Here is a 12,243-nt window from a genome sequence, read left to right as displayed (position 1 = left end):
CTGGTATAGGAAGGTGGACACCCTCCTCCGGGAGTGGGGACTGCTGTGGGAATCTATTCACAAGGTGAGGAATCCACTGGCAGATGTATCCATCAGAAGAACAAGTTACTTACCTTCGGTAGCGCTTTTTCTGGTGGATACAGTATCTGCCTGTGGATTCCTCACCAACCCACCCGCCTCCCCGTTGTCCACCTTTTGTATACCATGAAATTGGTCTTGTTTGAAATGCTTATATTTTCTCTTGTACATTTGTAGGTAATGCTTGTTTGATTAGCATTCCTTTGTTTTGTATGCTATGTATATGTATTGGTTTTTCTATATACTGTGTATACTTGGGATTGTCGTTGGTTCACCTGTTCGCCTCGAAGGCACGGAAAAAATGGGTGGAACTGACGTCATCACGCCGACGTGGGCTTCTTATGGCTCCGATGACGTCGCACGGAGTCGCGTGCGGAGCCGATGTATTGTGACGTCGCCCACGTCGACGTGGAATGCTGGGGAAGAAAAGTTCCGTGGAATGCTGGCGCAGGGGATATTCACAAGGTGAGGAATCCACAGGCAGATACTGTATCCACCAGAAAAAGCGCTACCGAAGGTAAGTAACTTGTTCATCAGAACCACACATTTGACAACCTGCCTGCAATGACCTGGGCAGGGAGATGGCAACGTAATGAGCAACCTAGGGATATAGAAGGGAATTGGGGAGGCAGCCACACCTGTACATTTGCTGTTTATCACTGCAATCCATTTTTTTGGCCCACAGGAGCATCGGAAGACCTCTTTCCTGGGGTACCCCAACCCGGCATTTATGCCTGTGATGGCACATACAACTCACTTTCTCCTTATTTCTTTCTCTCTCTTTATTTCTCACTATTTTCTCACTTTGAGTGTCAGTCATGACAGACCACATGATTATCGCGGTAGGCAACTTTCAACACTTGGGGTGGTAAAAAGATTCTAGTAGGAGAGGGGAGCATAGGTAAGTTAGAGATTGACTCTTAGAGGAGACATAGTGAAAGCAGCCCACGGAGCATAGAGAAGGATGAGTCCAGAGAGGGTAGAGTAGTCTGTGGCAGGATGGATATAGTCAGTATTCATGGAGAAGGTGATGGCAGGAGGGGATAGATGACTATGCATCCCTTATCAGAATTGTTGTTTTAAGGGTTAAGGTCTTGCCCCTTTCTGTTCCTTTCAAAACTATGTGATTGTCTATTTATCTGTGAGCTTTCAATAGATTTGCATTTACTCTTGTGTCTATATGAGTGACTTTGTCTTTGCGACCATTATCCCTAAAATCCTTTTCTCACTCAGGATTGGCTGTAAAGTGAATCTGCAGCAACTGAATAGCAAGGTGCTAAAGAGCAGCCAGTTGGTGAGTATTATTTTTTACTTTAGTGGATGGAAGAAAACTTTAGTTTCCATATGCATGCAATAAGACGGTGAATGGATTTTCCAATCTTCTGATACTTCAGTTGCAAGGACCTGTTTGCCCAGTGCACAGAGTAGTTGTATGACCTAAGCAATGGCTGCTATGGCGATAGGAGGGAATAATGACCATTTTCTACAGGAAGACGTGGACGGACTTAGGTGTAGCGTCTCCATATCCTTCCTATACTGCATACTGAACTTCACTGGAAACAAGTGCAGATCACACTGAATGAAAGTAGTGTGCTAAAAGCAAACGCTGGGTCTGTACTTTAGAGCAGACGAGTACATTAGATCAGTGCTTCCCTGGTTTTTTTGGAACCGAGGCAAGATGGCGGCCCCGTAACCGAGGCCGACGCAGCAGTGCAGTGAGGGCAGTGAGTTAAGCCCCCGAGGTGTGCTTCTCGTAGTCACGGCCCCGCCAATCCCATCGGAAACAACAGATCACGGAAATCGGCTATGCCGACAGCACTCACCGGGTGTCAGCAGCTAAAACAGGTGAAGCAGGCTCTCCGGCTCGCCCTGGCCGCGTTTGCAGCGGTTCTTTCTGCCTGCGGAATACGCGAACTCTGCGGAAGGGAGGAGAGGTGGAGCCTGGTTCCGAGGCTTCGGAGAACGACGACGCGCCGCCCCCAGCTTGGGAAGCCGTACAGAGGCAGTCGACGAAACCAAGCACTGGAGCTGAGAGAGCCGAGTGTGCAGAGAGCGGAGAGCAGTGAGCTGAGAGTGCAGAGCGCTGTTATGCCTCCTAAACTGGCCGCGGGGGGTAAATCAATGCCCAACAGGAAAAAATCTCAAAGAGAAGCGATAGAGCCAGAAGGAGCGGAGGACTCACAAGGACCTCAAATGTTATCTGCACAGCCTAAGAAAAAGCAGCAGGCGGCAGGTAAGACCCGGCTGGCGGCAGCATCAATTGCAGACATTTTCCCCAAGGTGGGGAAGGAAATGGAAAAAGAAAGGGAGAAGGAGAAGGTGGTGGAGCTACTGGGGGTTGGTGCAAATCCCTTGGTGGATACTATTCCTAGTAACCCGTGTTCGATCTCAGAGGAAGGCACTGCCCCCATTGTCCCTCCCGGTTTATCTATGGTACCTATAGCACCTGCCATATCTTCAGATGCTATGGCTGTCCCCGAAGAGCAGACCCCCGGGGGTACCATCGGAGCCCCCCTAGATACGGGGAAGGAGAGCGGGAGTACATTGGAAAATCAGCCAGGGTCAAGAATAGAAGTAAATACTGAGCTACAGAAAACTGACCTGTTGCCAACTGGCGTAATTGTCGATAAGGAAAAAGTCCCAAGTGAATACTATTTCTCAGTTTCCGATGGTGCGGAGTGGTCCGAAGAAGAAGAGCACAGTTCCTACCTAAGCTCTGAATCAGAGGAGGCTCTTCCATCAACTTCTGTGCGGCCCACGGTGGCTAAAAACCAGTCTCTGAAAATTGGTCACTCTTCCCGTGAATTGAGTTGGGATCACACTCCCGACTTGGCATTGCAGGGAGGATTTGTAGCGGATGGCTCTGATCGTCCCCTCCTGGAAGCCATACATCAGGAGATTCTGGCCCATAGAGAAGAAACGCGCCAGGATAATCGCAAAGCCCAGGCTGCCATGAGAAAGATGCAGGGAGTGGTGAGAAAGCTTTCGAAAGCTTGTACTAACACGGCCGATAGAGTTTCAAATCTGGAGGAGAGGGTGGTGTCTACGGAGGCCGAGGTAGCCGAGGCTACTAGCAAAGTGAACGCCCATTGCTCTCAGGTTACGGACTTGCAATGGAAAATGGAAGAGATGGAGAACAGGCTCCGGAGAAATAACCTGAGGGTCTTGGGGATCCCGGAGGGGATGGAAGGGCCGGACATAAAAGTATTTATAATTAAACTATTTGATCAAGCATTTCCTGAGCTCGCAAGCTGGAATTGGGCCAATGAGATCCAACGAGTTCATCGTACCCCCTTTAAGATTCGGCCCAATGCTAAGGAAGGTGATAAACCCCGGGCAGTGTTGATATTTTTTGGAAACTTCATTTTGAGACAGTCTATTGCTGAAAAAGCTAGGCCAGATGCTAGGAGGAATGGTGATGGGTTCTCCTTCTTTGTCCGACCGGACTATTGCCACACGACTGTGGAAAGAAGATGGCGCTTGAGGGAAATGATCAAACTATTCCAGGAGAAGAGGATCCAGGCCTTTCTTGTTAATCCGGCTCAGTTAAAAGTGGTTAACGGAGGGAGATCCTTCTTCTTTTCTTCAGAAATGAAAGCGAAGGAGTATTTGGCTTCTTTGGATAGGAAGACTGACTAGCCGCTAGACTGGACTTCGGGTGTTAATCTCTCTTACATTGGGGTGACGGGTTGCTGATCATTTTGTTGAGTTAAAAGGGGGGGAGGGGAAAAAAAAAAATAAGATATTGTTAAAGCTAAGGGGCGTCTAAGGGTTTTTTTTTATTTATTTTTTTTAGATATTTGGTTTTGCCCTCACTCACGTACTGCACTACCATCATATGCTCAGACTCTCGGGGGCGTGGCTTACCACGCGAGGTGAATGGACGTGCCTGGGTAGAGCTCCCGGCCGAGCCTCCCTATCCCGGGCGAATTACTCCTTGAAACTTCTCCTGAGCAGCCTGCAACTGCCGGCGGACCTGCCCTAAGACCCGAGGCGCACTCTGGCTGACTCCGGCGCTGATCGGCGAAACGACGCCGCACCGACTCTAGAGGCGAGATCGAGGCCGCTTTGGAGGCGACGTTGCTGGGGGCCCGGACGACGCGAGCCCGCGGCTTCCAATGGACAGGTAGGCCTTGCGCTGAGGCCCACGAGGGACACATCGCGGAGGCGCGCAGCGGCTGGCGGCCCCTGCGGGGAAGCCTCTGAGCGGCTGAGGCAACACTTGGAGCGATCGCCCCCCACCCCCCCCGAGGGTGTGATCGACGGGGGCAGCGGATCGGGGATACCCACATGGCAGCAGATCTGCGGCCCTGCTAGGAGTCGGCGGACGGGGGCCTGGGGGCCGGCGGAGTAGACCCGGAGAGGGGACGGACACGGGAACCCGAGGAGGTGACGGCGACCCTTGGACCCGAGACGCGACGCGGGGGACTTGCCTCCCCCCCCCCCCCCGCTTTGACCTGAGATCTGCTGCGCCGTAGTCTGGCCTCCTTCGCGCGGGATCTTCATAGACCAACGGGCTGCGCCGCCTGCGGCCGCGCTCGCGCCGACGACCCTCCGAGAGACTGGACCTGATCGGAGCTACGCAGGTGCCCTGCTCCCTTGGGAAGAGACCTTTGCCCCGAGCTGCTTGGAGCTGCTGGCTCTACGGCAGGTGAGACGCGGACTCCGACGACGATCCCGGAGCCGCCGGGGTGACCTGCTGCGGCCGACGGGCCCCTGACACACAACACCGGGGGGCATCAACTTGCGCTAGCCACCAGCCCCATGCCGGGAGGAGCGCGGACACGCACTGGATCGGGGTCTGCGGCGGCAAAGGGGAGACAAACGAAAACGGCACACAAGATGGATACCGACCACGTGGCGGCGAAGCTGGACAGCGTCTTGGCGGCCATGGAGCGGATGGAAGAGTCGCTGCAGCAGACGCGCGCCTCCCTGGAGGCCAGAATCGATGGCGTGGCGATTGACCTGACCCACCTCCGCGCCGACCACAAGAAGCTGCAGGCCCGCACTAAGACACTGGAAGATGGAGTGGCAGCGGTTGAACCATTGGTGGCACAAACAGACAAAAAGGTACATGACCTCCTAACCAGAATGGACCTCTTGGAAGGCAGGGCTGAGGATGCGGAAGGAAGGGCACGAAGAAACAACATTCGCCTCGTGGGCATCCCAGAGAAATGGGAGGGAGCGGATCCTGCACGTAAGGTCGAGGACTGGTTACGAGACCTTCTTCCAGCTGGCACACTTTCCCCCCACTTTGTGGTGGAGAGAGCCCACCGAGTGCCCATGCGACCGCTCCCTCCGGGCTCTAACCCCAGGTCATTCCTCCTTCGAGTACTCAACTACCGAGATCGGGACGCGATCCTACGCGAAGCCAGGAACCTCGGGGAGGTCACCATCGAGAACGCTGCGGTGATGTTCTTCCCGGACTACACTGCAAAAGTTCAAGGACAGAGACGCTCCTTCCTGGCTGTCAAGCGGAGGCTGCGTGAAGCAAACCTAAAGTACTCGCTACTTTTCCCGGCTAAACTACGAGTCGTGCTGCGTGACAAGACGCACTTCTTTATGAACCCTGAGGAGGTCGCGGCCTGGCTGGATGGAGGTATGCCTGACGCGCCGCGAAGGGCGCCGGGAGCCAACGCGATGGCACAGTCCAGGGGCCCGGGGAGGCGACGCCGCCGACGATCATCCACGCCACCGCTGCACGGGGAGGCAGTGCGCCACTCCCCACCGGCGGATCTGATCCAACAAGAACAACAAGATGCTTTACGCAGAGTGGCGGAAATCAGCAACTCCCCGGCGCCGTCGCTCCACCCGGGCGCCAGCCCAGTAGCGTCTTCTACAGATGACGAGGCAATATATGGGTTGCCGGATACGCAGAGCTCTGGGGGACCCCCGGAGGTCACACCCCAGACTGTGGATCTCTTTGGTTGATGGCGGCTGGCCCTGACTGCTGCCCCCTACATAATGAGAACCCGCCAGGGCTCCTGCCTGACTGCCCCGCTTGGCCCTGGGGCTGTCCTGGACCTGACAACGCTCACACTGCCGCTGCCCTGGGGAACCGAAATGCGGTGCTGGCCACTGTAAGTACTTTACCTACTTGTTTGTCTGCGGCTCATGCACCTCCGCTGCGGACGCGGGGTGCACTCTGCCGCGACCCGCTGCCGGCCCGCAGCAATTTGACCTGCCTAGGAGGAGGGGGCTCACACCCCCCCCTGATACTCTTTTACATCCCAGACTGATACCTGAACGTATAGCTGCCGCAGCATGACATGGGAGGCGCTGGGCGTCCGCTGGCCAGTGGGGGCTTGCGTGCAGCACCCGGGAGGGGCACTGGGCACGCCCGTAACTGCATTGTTTTGTTTCCTGTTTGAACGCAACCACAAGCACCCCCTTAGACTGTATAGTTCGCGAGCTCACTTGAGTGTTTGGACGGCGACCTGTTGTGTGGCCGACCTTTTGGTATTTGGACTTTGTTGCCATGTTAAGGCTTTTTGTATTCCCCCTGTTCCCTACCCCAATACCCTGTTGGAGATCATGGTACTGCGAATATGACACCTATGACAGTTGCACGGCTGGGACGGGCTGCAGGAGCTGGGGGGTCTCTGACCGGGGGACCGCGCCTTGGGAGGAGGGATGGCACGCAGGCACGAGTAGCTGACATGACTGATATACACATATGCACCTGGAACGTCAGGGGAATGCACACGCCAACCAGACGCTATCAAATCTACTCTTACCTAAAGCGCCATCGCATCAACATAGCACTACTCCAAGAGACCCATTTGAGCGGTGCCGAGGTGCAAGCACTGCGCCGACGATGGCGGGGGCAGCTTTACGCTACGGAGTACTCCTCCTATGCGCGTGGCACACTGATATGGATCCGCCCTGGGACCCCCTGGGTAACTACGGAGGTGGCGGTAGATGGGGAGGGCAGATATGCGGCTGCGCAGGGCAGATTAGATGGCCAGCCTCTCACGCTAGTGTCCCTCTATTCCCCCAATGTGGATCAGGGCGGCTTTCTGGCGCGAATCTCACAGGTCATGGCACCATGGCACGCAACCTCGTGGATAATAGGGGGCGATTACAATTGCACACTAGATACAGCGCTGGACCGCTCCTTCCCGCCCCCCGCTAATGCCTCTACGCGGGGAGCCACAAAAGCGTTGCTGGAGTGGGCTGCGCAGTGGGACCTACATGATGTCTGGCGGCAACGCAACCCGGGGGCGCGGACGTACTCTTATTACTCCGGCGCTCACGACTTGCACGTCCGCCTGGACAGGTTCATGGCTTCCGCTGCCCTCCTACCCCACGTGACGGACACACAATACATGGGCCGCACGCACTCGGACCACAACCCACACTTCATGTCATTGGCCTGGGCGCACCCGCACCCTCCTGTCCCCACTTGGCGCTTGCAGCCTGCGCTGCTACTAGACGCGGCTTTCCGAGATAACCTGCTCACATGCATTGCGCAGTACTTCGAGGACAACGCTGGCACGGCGTCATCTCCACAGACGGAATGGGACGCCTTTAAGGTGGTACTCAGGGGACATTGCCTACGCGCACAGGGACACATAAGGCTCCAATTGGAGAGGGACCTGACCAGATTGGAGTTGGACTTACTGCCACGGGAGGAGGGGGCTGTGGCTGGCGACGGGGGTCCGCTACATGAGGCCCGCGCAGAGCACACACGTCTCCTAGAGCGGCTCCGGAACATAAACTATGCCGCGCACTCGGCGAGGACGCATCACCTGGGCGACAGACCTGGCAAACTTTTAGCGTGGCTCATCTCCCAGGAGACCCGCTCGACGCCAGTGGCGGCTGTACAGACGGAAGGGGGGGACATAGTGTACACGCAAACCGGTATTCACGAAGCCTTCACGACTCATTATGCAGGGCTGTATCGCTCCCGCTTGGCGGCTCCTCCTATGGCTATTGCTGCCTACCTCTCCCCCCTGCCAATGCCGCACCTGACTATTGCGCAACAGGACGAACTAGGTGCCCCCCTGGAACCTGATGAGCTCCGGGAAGCCATCTTTAACCTGTCAAATGGTAAAACGCCGGGTCCGGATGGACTGCCGGCCGAGATGTACAAGGCCGGTTCGGATATTCTCATTCCGGAGCTGCTGAAGATGTACACCGCAGCAGCGGAGACTGCCGCCCTGCCCCCCACATTAAATGAAGCCACGCTGGTCTCTATTCTCAAACCGGGCAAAGATGGCACACGGGTGGGCTCTTATCGCCCATTGGCACTCCTGAACACAGATTATAAAATCTTGGCTTCTACCTTGGCTAGACGACTGGCCCCCCATGTGCCCACCTTAGTACACCGTGACCAGAACGGCTTCGTCCCCACGCGCCACACTTCCTTTAACATACGCCGCTTCTTCCGGGTGCAGGAGTACGCTACACGGCAGTGGCCGCGAGCGGGATGCCTCATATTGGATCTAGAGAAGGCTTTCGATTCTGTGGAGTGGCCGTACCTGCGGGCGGTTACAGAGAAATATCGATTGGGGGGGGGGTACCAGACTATGATTGGCCTGCTATACGGTAGACCGACGGTCCGGGTTCGCACGGGTCGCCTCATCTCGGACACCATCCGGGTCTGCAGGGGCACCCGCCAGGGCTGCCCGTTGTCGCCACTGCTGTTCTCGCTGGCCATGGAGCCATTGGCCACGACCCTCAGAGCACACGGGCTGGAGTGGGGAATCCCGCTGGCGGATGGAATACACGCTGTGTCACTGTATGCAGACGATTTGCTACTGTACGTCAGGGACATAACCGCCATCCCTGCCTCCCTCGCTGGCGATTTCCGCACTTTTGAAGAGATATCGGGCCTCAGGGTTAACTGGGCCAAGTCGGGGGCGTACCCCTTTAACCCTGATGTACAGGAATGTGACATCCGGCTGGGGGGAGACAGACTACAGTGGCATCCCACCACTTTCCGATACCTCGGGATCCAAATCTACCGCACACCGGCGGATGTCTTGGAAGGGAACATTTGCCGAGCGATCGCTTCTATCCGAGCGCAAATTAGCTTTTGGAATACCCTACCCCTGAACGTGCCCAGCCGTGTGGCGCTAGCCAAAATGATTGTGCTACCTCGCCTCCTCTACTACTTCGCGAACATGCCTCTGTATGTGCCCGTCAGGCTCTTTCGAGACCTAGAGGCACTGCTCCGTTCGCTTATCTGGAACAAGGGACGGCCACGAGTGGCGCTGACTAAATTATATATGCCCACAGACTCGGGGGGTCTGGCGGTTCCTAATCTGGAGCTGTACTACCTCGCAGCGCAGATGCAATGGGTGGCGGGATGGCTGAGCGGCAAACACCTCGAAGACACGGCCACACATATGGCTACATGGACACAAACGCGCGTTAATGCGCTGTTCCATCCGATAACCCGCGCACCCTGCCCCTCCCAGATCCACCTGGCAGTGGCGCGCAGATGCTTTCTGAGGAGCCTTCGTCTCACGCGCGCTACGAAACCTTATGCCCCTAGCATACCACTTTTGGGCATGCCCAGCCCGATGGGGCAGCTCACGGAGACTCGCTTAGCTGGCTGGGACCAAGCGGGGGTGGACACGCTGAGCGATCTATATGCTGATGGCGCACTGCTCACGTTCGCCAACCTGTCTGAAGACTCGACCCTCCCGGCGGGGCAGTTCCTCCTACATGCTTCCATTCTGCGCACACTCACGGCTTCCTGGGGCGACATGACAGATGAGCCTCCGACACACACCTTTATGCAATACCTACACGTTATGGGCCATGGCGCGCACATCGTACACTGGCTGGCGCAGGCGCTACAGACGCTCTCGCAGCCATCCACAATAGCATTAAGGGAGCGCTGGGCGGCGGACAGGGGAAGAGACTGGACGGACAAGGAATGGGTGATGATACTGGCCGGCCCAACAAACATCCCACGCAACCCCCGCTTTAAGCTTATACAGTACTACATTCTGCAGCGCGCATACCTCACCCCTGATAAAATTAACAGATATTTCGCGAGGACAGACGCAACCTGCCCGCGCTGCTCCTTGCCGGGAGCGGACCTTTTACACATGCTATGGCACTGCCCGGAGATACAGGCCTACTGGGGCGCGGTGCTGTCACTGCTCGCGCACGGTGCAGATGGGCGGCTCCCGCACACATGGGAAACTTGCATTCTAGGACTCTACAGGCGCACAAAAGACAATAAGGTGCAGGCACGCTTTTGGGACATGGGTCTTATCACGGCCAAACGCATGATTACCAAGCACTGGAAAGCAGCAGTTTCCCCGCAAGTACGCCACTGGAAAGCCTCCTTTGTTAATTGGGCGCAAGCGGAGAGCGCGGTGCTCCTTCGCGAGGAAACGGCAGGGCTCCGGAAGTTCCCCATCGCACACCTCTGGGACACTCTCCTTGGGACATTCCAGGGGGCTTGCCGGGATAGGGGGATAACCTGAATCCCTGAGATATGTTGCCCTGAAGGCCCCCTGTCTCTTTTGTTCCCCTCTCCTGACTTGCGACCCCCCACGCACATCGCGCGGTCCTGCCGAGCCCAACCTGACAGCCAATGACCCTCCTGCTCTGCCGCAGACCGATCTCCACCCCCCCTCCCTCTTCACTCCCCCTCAGCCCTGTTTGAGTTTATGACCTTAACCCTAGCACATACTCTTGCTATGCATACACGGGATAGATAAGGACTATGATGCTGCATACCAGGCTCGCCAACTCTATGCGCTGCCATATGTGTAGCTGTGAGCTATACTGGGTTATCCTTGCCGCGCTGCGGCCCGCACTCTGAGCGCGTTGCTGGCGTTTGTCCACCCGGAGGCCTCTACATTCTGGGGACATGGTGACGTCCGCTGGGTCACTGACTTGGGGCCTGGGTGGCAGCCGGCATAGCTGTGGAGTGGGCTAGATCACAGCGCCATCCTCTACCGTTGATAACCTGCACCCGAGACACCTCTAAAACTAAAAAGCACATACGTAACATTCCGCGCCTGCTCCCTTCACAACGCACACACCTCCCCTTCCGCGCGCATGTCATCCTGAATAATGCCGCCGGACCTCCGGGTTGCCGGCTAAATGGCTGTGTTCTTATCTCTGGAAATGTACACTTTATTTGACTGCTTTGCCATATGGACGGGGAATGTGCGTTGTAAGATGGCATAAATGTGCACAATAAAGGTTTTCAAAAAAAAAAAAAAAATCATATGCTCAGACTCTCTCTGAGCGCTTCACTTAGGGGGGTCCTGGGGAGGGATAGCCTCAGGGGTGGGGTTCTCACTAGTAGGGAGGGAGTTCAGGGTGGCTGGGTGGGAGGCGGAGGTGTGGGGCTCGACGGGGGAAAAAGTGGGGTAAATAATGCAGTTTGTTTCACTTTGTTTATCTTTTTTTTCTTTCTTTTCTTTATTTGTCAGATATTGGCGTTAGTGCTTCAGAAACAGTTTGAAAAGCAGGTTCATAGTGTTGTTGATTTGTCTTCTCAAGATGGTCTGCATTAGGGTTTGTTCTTTAAATATAGGTGGGCTCAATGACTGGAAGAAACGTCTAAGATTGGGTCATTTTACTAAGAATAATAGAATTCATATACTTTGCCTTCAGGAGACCCATCTCCCTTGGTCTAAAAGGAAGTTATTGTCTCTTACTGGTTTTGAGTTGGTAGCATGTTCTACTCAATCCTTTACAACTAGGGGGGTCGCCATTTTAGTTAAAAAAACTCTTGGTGGGGTCAGAAGGACTAAATCAGATAGCAACGGTAGATGGGTTCTGGTCGAACTCGAAAGCGGCCAGACACTCTGTACGGTGTATGGCTCAAATGAAGACGATCCGGAGCTATTTGATTTTTCATCATGTGTGGTGATTTCAATATTTCTGCTGATTGGAGTGATATCGGCTCGTATCAGGGTAGAAAACCAAGAGTGTTTAGGGCAATAAAAGCCCTCATTAATTCACATGGGCTTAAGGATGTATGGGACGCAGAAGAGCCATTAAATCAGGGTTATACTTACTTCTCAAATCCCCACCAGAAATTCTCTAAATTGGACTATTTTTTCATCTCGATCAATGAACTAAACAAGGTTGGAATAACGAAACCGCCAAAGATATTGTCTGATCATAATCCGCTTATATTGTCCTATGAAATATCCGGATCTGATAGGACCAGGTCTAGGTGGA

General features: G+C 55.0%; 1 protein-coding gene across 1 annotated transcript in view; it reads left to right on the top strand.

The window, feature by feature from the left end:
* The window catches only part of BLTP2 (bridge-like lipid transfer protein family member 2), an 800,213-nt gene that overhangs the window by 294,899 nt on the left and 493,071 nt on the right, over window positions 1–12,243 (top strand). The window contains exon 6 of the mRNA XM_085649125.1: window positions 1,312–1,372. Within this exon, the coding sequence (XP_085505251.1) occupies window positions 1,312–1,372 (61 nt within the window). The remainder of the gene's footprint in view (window positions 1–1,311; window positions 1,373–12,243) is intronic.

Source organism: Triturus cristatus, chromosome 3_2 (genome assembly GCF_964204655.1).
Source record: "Triturus cristatus chromosome 3_2, aTriCri1.1, whole genome shotgun sequence".
NCBI lineage: Eukaryota > Metazoa > Chordata > Amphibia > Caudata > Salamandridae > Triturus > Triturus cristatus.
This window is presented reverse-complemented; position numbering and strand designations above follow the sequence as displayed.